Consider the following 14,670-nt stretch of genomic DNA (forward strand, 5'->3'; position numbering starts at 1 on the left):
TCTTTTCCATGTGCCGCTGTGTATGTTTCTACTTCTTATTACAGGGTTCGGGTGGCCTTTTGTAAAAAGAGAAAGTCATAAAAAGTAGCAATAAAGTGACTGCAAATGCCGTCTCCAATTCCCTTCTGCATGGCATCCCATGACAGTTGCTCACTCTATTATTTCCATGATTGATACAGAGCAGCCTACTGTGGAGTGTAATCCAACTAGGTCTACAGTCCTAACACTGAATGCTAACTGGGCTGATGCCTCCATTCAGGAGAAATGCCGGACTCCTCACATGTGCTTGTTCATTATAAAGAAAGTTTTGCGGGAGCCCTACTCACAGTGTGGGTTGTATACCCATCTAAGCCCGTGAGCTTTTGTCTTAAGACAAAATGATAAGAGTAAGCATTCAGAAACTTTTAGAGCAATTTGATGGAGCAGTTTTTTTTAGAGCAATTTTTCATTGCACGCCTGCTAAATTTAATAATAAAAGAATCAAGTTCAAAATTTGTCTTTTTAAATTTTATTATCCTACTAAATACTTTTTATTGTATTTCACAAAAGCATTGACTCATGATTGATTTGAAATAATATTTTTTTAAAAACTGGTCCTTCACCACAGATAGTTTGAGAAACACTGTTTAGGTTTTTTTTTTTTTTTTTAATGCTTATTTTTGAGAGACAGAGAGAGACAGAGCATGAGCGGGGGAGGGGCAGAGAGGGAGACACAGAATTGAAAGCAGGCTCCAGGTTCTGAGCTGTCAGCACAGAGCCCAACGCTAGGCTCAAACCCACAAATTGTGAGATCATGACCTGAGCTGAAGTTGGAGGCTTAACTGAGCCACCCAGGCGCCCCTAAATATCTTTTCTTGATTCAGAAAGTGTTCAGTGTCCCTTGCCCCACATTAGTTTTCTTCTTTTCTTAATGCTGATTTATTTATTTTTTTGAGAGAGAGAGCACATGCACGTGAGCAGGGGAGGGGCAGAGCAAGAGGGGGGGCAGAGGATCCGAAGTGGGCTCTGTGCTGACAGCAGAGAGTTCGACCGTGGGGCTCAAACTCACGAACCATGAAATCATGATCTGAGCGAAGTTGGCCACTGAACTGACTGAGCTACCCAGCTGCCCCTAGTTTTCTTTTATCTTGTAAATTTCTGTCAGGGCAGACTCCTAGATTTTAGCTAGTGGGTGATACTAGGAGAGAAAGGCTTCTTTTGATTACAAAAATTAACTTCCTAAATAGCTATAAAATTACTCTCTCTTAAAACCAAATTGTGCTTCCAAGATTAAAATTTTTGAAAGAGAAATGCAATTTTAAAGAAGGAAATTACTGTCTTTCTAAATCAAAGCTTTGTTTTTTACTGAAGTATTATATTAAATTTCTATTAATGTTTAAGCAGGTTTGGCCGGCTAAAACAGAGTTAAAAATTTTAAATAACTAAGGAGAATTAACATTTAAAAGTACTTATGTCAGCATGTTTGGCTGAAACCGTCCAGTGAGTAAGCTCTGGCCTGGTAGAAAATGCAGAAGCCAGGCTCTTAATCAGCCAGGCTGACAGATCATTCCCCTTGACTCAGTCACCCTGCCTATCACATGAAGCTGCCTATTCAAATGAAGAGGTCAGGCCAGATGACCCCTGAAGCCTTCTACTACTACTTCTTCTTTTTTTTTTTTATGTTTATTTATTTTTGAGAGAGAGAGAGTGTGTGTGTGAGCAGGGGAGGGACTGAGAGAAAGAGAGAGACACAGATTCTGAAGCAGGCTCCAGGCTCTGAGCTGTCAGCACAGAGCCCCATGTGGGGCTCGAAATCATGAACGGTGAGATGAGGACCTGAGCCGAAGTCAGATGCTCAACCGACTGAGCCACCGAGGGGCTCCAGCCTTCTCTACTTCTAATATCCCATGTCTATGAAGTTAATTCCATAATAATTTTAGAATACTTGTATTTTCATTAATAAAAAATAGTTAACTTTGGGGGGCCCCTGGGTGGCTCAATCAGTTAAGCACCTGACTCTTGATTTCGGCTTAGGCCACGATCTCATGGGTTGTAGGATCGAGCCCCGTGACAGGCTCTGCACTGACAGCATGGAGCCTATTTGGGATTCTCTCTCTCCCTCTCTCTCTGCCCCTCCCCTGCTCACTCTCTCTCAAAATAAGTAAATAAACATTAAAAAAAAGTGTTAATTTTTGGAAAATAAGTAAGATACCCTCCTTTGTATACTAAGTATTTCTAGATAGAGTCCTTTCTTGTCAAGTAAGATGAAAACAATGTAATCCATTGCATAAGCAGATAGAGAAATAAAAATGAAGAATGGCAAAGCTAAAACATTTTATAAAAGTAGATAAATAAAAGTAACGGTTATTCTAGGCATCCTTGAGCTATGGCAGTTGAGTGTTGGTATGAGAGACAAATGTGACGAAGTTGGCACTCACATGGTACTTGCTTAAAGTTCACGTGAAAGGAGACTTATTAGAAAGCCTACCTGCTTCTATTTTTTTCCCCATCCAGTCAATAAACTTGAACCTTTAACTTGTCTAATTTTGGGGGTGTAACTCCGCTGCTGGTTGGGGCACCTTGCCTTCTAAATGGATATAACCGGCTGGAAATGATGTGCCATATCTTGTGCAAAGTCTAGCATTCTTCCAGTGATCCCAAAGAATTCCTGGAGATCTGAGTGTTTGGTTGCCTGGCTCCACCAAACTGCTCCTGATGTTTGTTTGGTTTATGTATCAGCTTTCTTTTCTTCGTAGCCTGCTGACTCTGTTCCTGCCCAGACGTACACCTCTGCCCTGGGGTACAGGGCCCAAGTCCTCTCTTCTTTCTCTCTGTCCTCACCCCTTCCTTCCTACCAAGCTCCAAATGCTGCTTGTTGTATTATGCCCCAAAATGCAGCTTGGTACATCCTCCTCCCAAATTCACTATAGACCCACCACTGCATAGCAAGGACTGAACACAGAGGCTTCTAGCCTCCTTAGAAGACTATTTGGACTCAAAACAGTATTTTTTTGTGTTGGTAAATAACAAAATTTTATTTTAACCAGATTTGATCATTTGCAATTTGTGGTAATTCAAACAAGGAGCAAGATGGACCAGGGCATCTGCAAACTTTTTCCAGCAAAAGCCAGATAGTAAATATGTTGAGTTTTGATGGCTGCATACTCTGTTACAATTCAAACAAGCCATAGATAATATGTAAAGAAATGAATGACTCTGTGTTTTAAGAAAGCTTTATTTACAAAAACAGACCAAAATTTTTCTGTTTAAACTATTTTTAGAAGTATTGCCTATTTAACAATGCAGATTTTCTTCCCAACAAGCTCTAATGCTACTTATTTATATATAAACTATAACTGGTATGTAAAATGTATATTTTCTTGGCTTAACCTGTTACTTTGAATGAAATGTAAATCATTCTTAATCATTTAAAAGTAGGGCCTCTCCTAGGTAACATCTTATTCACCTAGTCTGAGTTACTCTCAAAGTAATCATATTTTGTTATCTTAAAAAAAAGGTTTTGGGGGCACCAAGGTAGCTCAGTTGGTTGAACGTCCGACTCTTGATTTCAGCTAAGGTCATGATCACAAGGTCATGGAGTTGAGCCCTGTGTTGACCTCTGCACCAAGCGTGGAGTCTTCTTGGGATTCTCTCTCTCTTGCTCTGCCCCACCCCTCTCTCTCAAAATAAAATAAATAAATAAATATATTAATTAATTAATTAAAATTTTTTCATGAATTCAGTGGTCTTATGTCCGAATAGTATAAATTTGTGAAATGTTCATGTATAGTTTCTATTTTGTTAGTCTATTCTGAATTTAAATAATATTTAGTGCAAAGCAATAATCTGTATAAATACAGTAAAATAAGACACAAGACAAAGGAATTAAAAATATAGTGTATATTCTTATTTTCTGTGAATATGTACAATGCCACTTTTATATTATTGCTTTATGATGTTTATCTCCAACCTTTTTGGCTGTATCTCTGCAAAACTTTTTCAGCATGCATCTTCAAGATATGCATCTTATTTACTTATAAATTATATATCGGAATGACTATTATTAGCTAATATTTCAAGTATATCACAATATACTTAGGGTGAGGCTTTTCATTTATCATAGTCTTACATAACCATGTAGCTAATAGACTTCTGATGATTTTCTTCTGTTTTGGCCAAGCTCTTGTCAGATCTGATTAAATTTGTCATTATTTTTACCCTGTAATGTGGATGATAGAAACCTTTTACTCAGAGTAGAACTGTCAGCTCTGTGACTGCACATTATTTACACTTGCATTTGTATTATCATCTTTAATCTGCAGGTTCCTTGCATACATCTTTTTAGTTTAAGGGTACATATTACAATCTGTAGATTGATTTGGCAGGCCCATCACTGTGCATTTCAGTGCATTCGGAGCAAATGAATGGAGAGGGCAAGGCTCACCCCCTCTGTGCCTGGAGGCCCCACTGTTCCTGGAGAGCATCTCATTTCCTGCGAGGCAAGATCTTCTGTGGAGCTGAGGGCACAATGCCAACCCAGAAGTTAAATACCGGCTAAAATGCTTTCCTTTTTAAAGAAAACAAACATGAATGGAGGTTCCAATATTTTCTTTCCACATCACAATAGATTGTATGTGCATCTGCATAAATCTCACAACTTTTGAGACCAAAGTTGATAAAAAATACCATCTTTTTCTTATGTAAATCTTCATCCTTATATTGTGGCTTAGCTCTTCTTTTGTTTATTTTTTTTTCACCCAGCTAGCTTTTATTATTTTTTTTTAATTTTTTTTTCCACGTTTTTATTTATTTTTGGGACAGAGAGAGACAGAGCATGAACGGGGGAGGGGCAGAGAGAGAGGGAGACACAGAATCGGAAACAGGCTCCAGGCTCCAAGCCATCAGCCCAGAGCCTGACGCGGGGCTCGAACTCCCGGACCGCGAGATGGTGACCTGGCTGAAGTCGGACGCTTAACCGACTGCGCCACCCAGGCGCCCCTCACCCAGCTAGCTTTTAAAACAGAGTCTGGAGGCATCTAGGTGGCTCACTTGGTTGAGCATTTGACTCTTGATTTCAGCTCAGGTCATAATCTCAGGTTAGTGGGATCAAGCCCCATGTGGAGTTCTGCGCTGACAGTGTGGAGCCTGCTTGGGAAATCTTTCTCTCTCTCCCTCTCTCTCTCTGTCTCCTTCTGCACCCTCCACCCCCCCGCCCCTTGCACATGCAGTCTCTCTGTCTCGCTCTCTTTCTAAAAAAAAAAAAAAGAATGTGACTAATGTTTCTTTCAATCTTCTGCAGTGTTTCACATATCATGGTTGAGCATTAAGAATACACGTATACAAGGGCCCCTGGGTGGCTCAGTCGGTTAAGTGGACAACTTCAGCTCAGGTCATGATCTCCTGGTTTGAGTTCAAGCCCCACATCAAGCTCTGCACTGACAGTGTGGGGCCTGCTTAGGATTCTTTCTCTTTCTCCCTCTCTCTCTCTGCTCCTCCCCCCACTTTCTCTCTCTCTCTCTCTCTCTCTCTCTCTCTTTAAAATAAGTAAACTTAAAAAAAAAGAGAGAGAGAAGAATGTACGTAGACATGTTTCACTCTAACATGAGCTCCAGGAATGTTTTGTGGACTTTATTGCCTTGCTGAGGAGGTGTGGCATATATCCTTTTTTTTTTTTTTTTTCCTTTTTGGTAATTTTAACAACTTACTTGCTTGGGCCCTCTCAGTTTATTGTTTATAGCATCTAAATGGAGTCACACCGCATATTTAAACTGTATTCTCTAATTTGCAAAATTAAATGTTTTTGCTCTCATTCTACTGTCCAGGTTAGCCATTCATCTTAATGTGTTGCTGCTACTGATTCCTAGAACATTCTTCTTCATTATTTATGTCCCTGATAAAAATGTTAATTTCGAGAGTTCAAATAATTTACTCTCTGGGCACTTTTATGTACCTGCACAATAAAGTAGATCAGACAGTCCAGGCCTGTGAGGAATAAGGTGGACAGGGTAAGTTCTTGGTCTGTGAAGGGTGGCAGGAGCGTGGTACCTTTCATTGCGTTTCATTGGTTTATTGATGCCACACTGACAAGATGTTCATAAAGGCATCCCACTCATTGGCTCTAGGGTTGTCTCTAGAAGTAAAGAGAAGCAGTCAACAGTCATTCCCATCTTGAGAGAAGCTATATCATTTTCTTGCTGTAACAGAAGAGTGTCCTAAATCTTAGCTGTATAACAAAATCCCCAGATGGCTTTACAGAAATTCTGAGGCCAGTTAGAATCTCTGGTGTGGGACCAGCGATCTGTATTTTTAAGAGTTCCCCAGGTGATTCCATTGCACAGCCAAGGTTGAGGTTTCAAGAGTCTAATAAGCGGATTAGATCAATAGAAGGAAAATTAAAAGTGTAAGTCTCAATAAAGGTGAAGGAACTCAACAGTAGAAAAAAATTTACCTCACCATAACATGGAAAAAAGTTGGGAAAAGATGGAACAATTTTGTAGCTTCAAGTTGAGGTAGTAATAGACATCTTCCCTTGATTGCTATGGATCACACAGTGAAGGTTAAGATGTTGGCAGAGAAAACCAAAGATTTATGAATTGATCCAAGAATGTCTGAAGGACTTTGAGGTCCTTGGCTTTGGATGATGGAGGCTTATGGACAAACACTTCCAACTTTACATTATCTTTGGGGGCTTTTTGACCTATGGATATGTTTACTGTGGCATGCGTACCTACGCATGAGTGCTCACATTTAACCTAAGGCTGCTCATACCTCATTAAGAAACCTTACGTTTAGAAGGTTTATTTGGTTTTGAAGATTATCTTTGCATTACATTATCTTTGGGGGCTTTTTGACCTATGGATATGTTTACCGTGGCATGCGTACCTACGCATGAGTGCTCACATTTAACCTAAGGCTGCTTATACCTCATTAAGAAACCTTACGTTTAGAAGGTTTATTTGGTTTTGAAGATGTGCCAAGACTCCTGGTCTAGCAAATAAAGATAAAGTGGATCTGTTTTCACCTGTGCCACTCTTTTGATCTTTATCATATATTACCTAGCTTTTCTCAGAAGAATATACATCATGAGCCAGCCTCTGAGGGCATGGAGCCTTCCCTTCCTGTAGTTCTGGGGTCTGGTAAAGCATCTTCTATTCAATAAGTATTGACTGAGCATTTGTCAGTGACCCCTGCAAACTCCGCTTTGGTTGCAGGAAGCAGTACAAGTATTGATTAAGCACTCGGCTGACGTCAATGCGAGGGACAAGAACTGGCAGACCCCCCTCCACGTGGCAGCTGCCAATAAGGCTGTCAAGTGTGCAGAAGTGATCATTCCCCTGCTGAGCAGCGTCAACGTCTCCGATCGAGGGGGGCGCACAGCCTTGCACCATGCTGCCCTGAATGGCCATGTGGAGGTGAGTGCCCTCATCACTGGGAGCAACAATTCTTACTACAGACTCCCTTAGCCCCAGGTGGGACCTAATCTTAGTGCTGAGGGTTTTAGAGAGTGTGATCCTTATATCTGTACACCAAACCTTAGGCAACCATAGCAATTTTTAAATTCACAGCCAGTGGGTTAAAAAAGTAGCCATCACCTCAGTCTTTTCCTCTGACACACGTGCCTCACAGTTGTCTGTGACATCATCTTCATACTTTGTGTGAACTCCAGGTTTCTGATCCACCTTGAGATTTGATGTTAATTTGACTCAGAGTATCTGCATGTTGGTTTTATTCCAGATGGTCAACTTACTCTTGGCCAAAGGAGCAAACATCAACGCATTTGACAAAAAGGACCGGCGTGCTCTGCACTGGGCAGCATATATGGGTAAGGATTCCATGAATGGAAGGCAAAGTGCAGATACCTGTACCTAAAGAAGCCACAGCCCTGCCATTAACCATGTAGGCCTTCTCTTGGGCAGGCCTGACTTCTTTCCAAGGTTGGAATTCACCCGAGTTAAGATTTGGTCCATTTTACTGGCATGCATAGAGCACTCTCATTACACAGTTGCTTTCTCAGAGATTCATTTACCCCACAGAGAGGAAGAGGGATGAATCATGGCCCAGACCTCATTGAATGGGTTTCAGTCGGGACTGGAGAGTGGTGTGAATTGAGCTTCTTTTGAGCTTGTCATGGCAGCAAAATGAAGTGTTCAAAAAGAAAGAGGGCTGGCTAGCAAAGCAAGGACATAAATTCCATTTGTCCTTTTATTTATAAATATTTTTGAAATAAACAAAAAGGAAGGAAGGGCAGCCCCCTGGCTGTTATGGAGGTTGAAGTGACGAGAGTAACCATGGAGTATCCTGCTTCTGTACCACCGAGAGGCCAGGGCTTGCCACTCCCGCTTCTGCCAGCTCGCTGGGGAGAGATGAAGGGAGCCGTGACATTTCCGTGTTTTTCCTTTTCACTTCTGTTGGCACGAATACCACTCACAAATGACAGACCTCATGGAATTTATTCTCAGTGTAGACTTGTGGGAAATGAAGAGCTAAGATCCTTCCTTTGTGTTTCTAACTGGAGAACGTCCTGCAATTTGAAAAGCTGATAGGATTCTGTCAGCCCCAAGTTATAAACAACCCGATATGCCCATCCACAGGAGATTGTGTTGGTGAATTATAAAGATAAGCACAATGGGACACTATCCTGTAACTATAGTGATGATGTCATTAGTATTTATTAACATACAAATATTCTGTGATATGTTAAGTAAAAACAGATCAATACACAGTATGGATATTATGATCCTCATTTTTGTAAAAAAAAAAATCCATGCAATCTAAACTATCTATTTGGCTGTCTATTCAGTATACACTGAAATGTCTGTTCAGTATTACACACTGAAATGTTGGCTGATCATCTCAAGGGATTGGCGATTATGGATGATTTTTGTTTCCTTTTAACACCGTTTTGCCTTTTCCGAAATCTTTTTAGTAGGCATACAGGCCTTTTATTATCATAAAAATAATAACATTAATTGTGGGGAGAAAAAAGAGTGGATTGGGTAGGGATGAAATAAATTATGTGGCTGTAGATGAGTCTGCATGGACATTTGTGCTTAAAACATCAGAATCTTAAGATCTTGTAAGCATTATCATTTTTTTTTTAAAGACAGCAGGGACTTTTGTGCCGATTGAAGCAGATTGGATGTCTGCATGGTACCTGCAGGACTGGAGTCAAGAGGACATTTGCCAGACTGGTGTTTGTGTAGAGCACACACTAGACTAGTGTGAGATGGGACTCAAAGAACCTGGGGTTTCAAGTTTGTTCTTTGCTAACATATAGTTAAAACATTCATGTAGAATTGCTTTCAGCATTTGTATGGAATTGCTTTTTGTGTGTCATCAGGGTACAAATAGGAAAAAAATATATAGATGACTATCTTTAGGGAATAAAGGACAAAACCAGGACAAAAGATAACACCACTTAAGCTTAAGATAGCACCACTAGTAATTGAAAGTAATTTTTCCATATACAAGTCTTGGGGGAAAAGAGTCAAATTTTAATACAACAAGCCATGGCCAAATGCTCTCTCTGTGTCTCATACACACACACACACACACACACACACACACACACACACACACACTTCTCTCCCTCCCCCCCCAATACACCCCTCCCTCCATCTCTCTCTTTCTCACACATATGCACACACAATCCCACATGCATCTTAGACCCTTGGAATTAGTACTTACCTTCTACCCTTCAATTATGAACCATGTTTAGAGCAATGACCCAAAGCATCAAATAATCTCCAGTCACAATATAAAGGCCAAACACATTTATCATACTATTTATATAGTGAGATAGGATATAAAGGATAATATTCTAGAAAATATGTCAACAGGAGTTGAAACTAGAAGGGTTTCTATTTAGCCAGTAATTCACAAGAATACTTTTAAGTTGAACCATATGAATTGCCACTTCTGTGATCCACAACTATGGTCAAGCAGCAGCAATATAATTTAACAATAATCTGGAGTTATTCCGATTGATTTTTTTTCTTCCGTTAGTTTTTCCAAACCAAATTGTCATTGTTGGACTTTTCAGTGAGGAATGGCAATTGCTTTCAAAAGCATTGCTTTTATTTTAACATATTTTAGGTTGTGGTACTAACATATTTAGCACGATTTGCAATATTGGTGACAGTAGAAGCTAATAGTGATGATTTAGGTGGAATAAATCGTCAAATTATCCTAAAAAGGTTCGCCATGTCTTCTGTTGTTTTGTTTGTAAAGGCCACCTGGACGTCGTGGCATTGCTCATTAACCACGGCGCAGAAGTGACTTGTAAGGATAAGAAGGGTTATACCCCCCTGCACGCTGCAGCCTCCAACGGACAGATCAACGTTGTCAAACATCTCCTGAATCTAGGGGTGGAGGTGAGCTATGTTTAATGCATCAACCCATGGTGTATTTGTGGGTTTTCTGTTGTTCTGAAATTGAATCCTGTTTGATTTTTAATTCCAGAGGGTAAAAAAAAAAACAACCCACCTTCTTTTCTAGCGTCCTGTCTTTTTGAGTTTACAGGGGCAATCAATGAAGGGCAATGGGGGCATATAGCAAGTAATGAAAAACCAGAAACAGGCTAACTTTCTGTATCAACATAGAGAATTATAAACATATATGTTGCCTGTAGTACATATTATTAACCTGTTGTTTTTTAAGTAGGCTACGGTTCTCCATCCCGCCTTCAGAATTCAGCCTTCTAAGTTGTGGTGTACACGCAGAAATAAAGGAGTGAGTGGCAGGGACAAACAGCAGAAATGTCCAATGCTGAGCTGGAGAAGTCAGCCCCATCCCAGCCTCCCTCAATTAGCAGAACAGGGGCAGTGTGGGGCTTTGGAACATCCCTGTCCCTGGAGGAAAGGAAAACCAAGTTGCAATGCTGAGACTGAGATAGTGAAACCCAGCAGTGCAGCAGTTCTGGGACAGCAGGAGAGAGCCCTGAGCTAAATCCCTAAGACAGCTCTTGGCTCTGCAGCTGGGACGTGGCTGTGGGAGGTGTCGGACGGCAGAGCCAAACCAAGTGGCTTCTGAGCCCAACTCCTAGTTTAGAATCTGCAGCACCTCCCTGCATATCTCCCAACCCTTCACTTCCCGTTCTCTGTTGAGTTTTGGCTCTTTTCTTCCCTGATTCAGTTCTCCTCTGCCATTTTGAGGCAGTTTTGCCTTTCACTCTTTATCCCTTCCCTTGCTGAAAAATTTCTCCCCACGACTTGAAACCTCCAACTCTTCCTCCCAGTTCACTATTTGTCACATTCACTTTTTGCTGTCTTTATCTTGGGATGACAGGCATTCCCAGGATGACCACACCGGGACAAGAGAAAGCTCTGAATAATTATGTTGGCAGATGGAAGTTTACTTCCCTTAGTGTAGCCATTAGGCTTTCTTGTGGAAAATGCAATAAAGTGGCTCTGGTGATTTTACCCATCCTGTGTTGGACTCATTTGCAGATTGATGAAATCAACATCTACGGAAACACGGCCCTTCACCTGGCCTGCTACAACGGGCAGGATGCTGTAGTTAATGAGCTGACTGACTACGGTGCTAACGTGAACCAGCCCAACAACAGCGGGTTCACCCCTTTGCATTTCGCTGCTGCCTCCACACACGGTGCTTTGTGTCTTGAACTATTGGTAAACAACGGGGCGGATGTTAACATCCAGGTACGACATTCTCAGTCTCTCTCTGGGCTAAATACCTTTGCGTTGAGCCTCTGCGTGAGCAAAATCAACTGTTGTAAATTATGCCCTGTTTTAGTAAACAACAGCCTTGCCCTGTATGGGTGTGTTACAAAAACTTAGCTGTGTTGTTACCACAGAAATGGTAGGACCAGCTGGAAGACACTGAGGGTCTAGACACATGCTTTTGGTAGCTTAGTGAATGTTCTAGAGCAAATACTGGTCTCAGGAATGTTGACTTGGCTTGGTTTCTAACACTGAGGTGAATGTTGAGCTAACATGGCAGAACTGCTTGAGAATCAAAAGGAAAGCCTAAGCCAATGATCTCAGGTCTGCTTCTAACCCTGGCATGGCCCTCCAAAAAGTTTCTCAGGCACTGTCCAATAGTAAACCCTAGATAGTGGCTTTAGTAATGTAACATTGACCTGGACCTGATAGTCTTTATTCAGCACACTTACTGAAGATCATCTCGTGCCCTCTGTTTAGTTCGGAAGGAGTACTCCAAGATGAGATATGAGCTCTGCCTTCAAGGAATTTACAGTACGGTAAGGAGATAGTGTGCTCAAGTGTTCGTGAGGCAAGAGAGGAATGTGCTGAGTGGCACGAGACAATAATAGAGTGCTGCAAACTGTAAGAAGCAGTGCTTATTTCTCGAGGATCAAAAATGGAGCCTGCTTTTGAGCCGAGACTCAGAAGATTGATATCAGTTGATATGAGGAGGGATAGAGAGAATCTGAGAGAGAGCACTCCAGGTAAAGAGAACCACATGAAAGGGTTTGGGAATTCTGGATAGGAAAAGCTCTGGGTAGACTCTAGGTTAGTAGTTAGCTCACTACAACAGGTAACCAAGAGGAACTTATGCGTGCAGCCCTCACCATCCAGGTTACATCATTTGAATGCATTTAGGTCGTAGCAGAATATCCTAACCTGTACCAAGTGACCTTGTACTCATCCTCAGCTTCCCTTATCCCAAGCACACAGGAATCTTAAAGCAAGGTCCCAATGTGTTCTGCCTCTGCTTTTGAAAAATTACCATTTCTGAAATTTAATTTTAAGAATATTGGATCAATCTGTTTTATTTTTTTAAGATTTATTTACTTAAGTAATCTCTCTACCCAACTTGCAGTTCAAACTCACAACCCCAAGATCAAGTGTCATATGCTCTACCAACTGAGCCGGCCAGGTGCCCATGGATCAATCTATTTTAATGACCTTTCCCATTCACTATTAAAATCTTTTTACTTTTTTTGTTACAATTTTTAATAGTGAGGAAATATGAGACGAATTTTCAGAATGGTGATTTATTGTGCTTGAATGAAATGTATGAAAGAAAGTACCCAGGAGCAAGCTGAGATGTGACCTGACCAATGAAAAGGCTTATCAACTAGCTGAGGAGTTTGGGCTTCTATAAGCTGTGGAGACCAATACTCATTATAGAGGTCATGTGATCTAAACTGACAATTAGAAATAGTAATCTGGCCACAGAACACCAGAGAAAAAATTGTATATATGACTACATAAATTTTTTAAATGTTTATATGGCAAAACAAAACAAACCCCCAAAAAACAAAACAAAACAAAACAAAAAAACGCAGACATAAACTAAATTGAAAGAGGAACAACTCAAAAGAATTTTTTCTGCAATACACATGATAAACAAAATGTTAACACATTTAATATATAAAGAGCTCATAAAAATCTATAAGAAAAAGTCTGATCGGGTACCTGGGTAGCTCATTCGTTAAGCATCTGACTTTGGCTCAGGTCACGATCACACAGTTTGTGGTTTTGAGCCCCACATCAGGCTCTGTGCTGACAGCTCAGAGATTGGAGCCTGCTTCAGATTCTGTGCCTCCCTCTCTCTCTGCCCCTCCCCTGCTTACTCTCTCTCTCTCCAAAATGAATAACCATTTAAAAAAAAAGTCTGAAAATCTTCTATAAAATCTGGGCAAAGGCCAATCACAAGACTGATAATACAATATCCATTAAACCTATGAAAAATATTCAGTATCATTAGTAACTAGAAAAATGCAAACTAACACACAGGTATATTTGCCTTTAAGATTGGCAAATATGAAAAAAAAAGGAAAAAAATAAAAGAAAAAAAGATTGGTAAATGTGAACAAGACTTGTAATACCTAGTGTTATCAGTGAAAAAATTAATATGCAGTAACTAAATATCTAATTTTTTAATTTAAAAAAGTATGTGTCTGTGTATATGAATAAAAAGAGAAAAATATTTGGAATATATACCAATATAATATCACTGCAGAGAGGCAAAATTATGATTTGGGTTTTTAGTTTCTTTTTTATATACTTGTTTTAATCTTCTGATTGTGATACATGAGCATGTGTTATTTTTATATCCAGGTGAAAAAAAACTATTTTCATTTTTATAAAAAGAAAATTCAGGTGTAGTGGACCTAGAGAGAGGACAATTAGAGAATAAATGAAAGTCAATAAAACTGGTCTAGATAAGAAGTAATGAGCCCAGGGGAGTTGGGACAACCAACAGAAGAGAGAGGCTTCACAGAAAGAAAATCAATGAAATTTGGATGGATAGGAGATAGAGGAATTGAAGACAAATGTAAGAAATGAAATCTGGTTAAGAGATAATACAGAATAGTAGTTAAGTGTTCAGTTCTGAGGCCGGACTGCCTATATTCCAATCCTAGCCTTGACTTTCAGTAATTATGTAATCATAAACAACCTCTCTGTGTGTCCGTTTATCTGTAAAGTTGGGGAAACAGTAGCATCTTCTTCATGGAACTGCTGTGAGGACCAAACAAGTTACCTCACATAAATTACTTAGAACAGTGTCTTCCACATGGCAAGCACTCAATAAACAATTATCGTTATTAAGGGGGATGTTAGGAGAAAGAGTAGGCTTAGGAGGTAAAACTGGTAAGTTTAGTTTTTGAGAAGGTGATTTTGAGCCTTTGGTACAGTCTGAGAAAACCAACAATGGAAAATGTGATCCTCCAGCATGGGAGAGCAGTAGAAAATAGAAGAAAAA

The 14,670-nt window shown here is 40.2% G+C and overlaps 1 protein-coding gene across 5 annotated transcripts in view; it reads left to right on the plus strand.

Moving 5' to 3' along the window:
• Positions 1 to 14,670, plus strand: part of ANKRD44 (ankyrin repeat domain 44) — a 327,806-nt gene that overhangs the window by 181,842 nt on the left and 131,294 nt on the right. For all 5 annotated transcript variants that reach the window (XM_047870045.1, XM_047870049.1, XM_047870050.1 and 2 more), the window contains exons 5-8: positions 7,191 to 7,391; positions 7,714 to 7,801; positions 10,210 to 10,352; positions 11,427 to 11,639. In XM_047870045.1, coding sequence (XP_047726001.1) covers positions 7,191 to 7,391; positions 7,714 to 7,801; positions 10,210 to 10,352; positions 11,427 to 11,639 — 645 coding nt within the window. The remainder of the gene's footprint in view (positions 1 to 7,190; positions 7,392 to 7,713; positions 7,802 to 10,209; positions 10,353 to 11,426; positions 11,640 to 14,670) is intronic.

Source organism: Prionailurus viverrinus, chromosome C1, assembly GCF_022837055.1.
Source record: "Prionailurus viverrinus isolate Anna chromosome C1, UM_Priviv_1.0, whole genome shotgun sequence".
Classification (NCBI taxonomy): domain Eukaryota; kingdom Metazoa; phylum Chordata; class Mammalia; order Carnivora; family Felidae; genus Prionailurus; species Prionailurus viverrinus.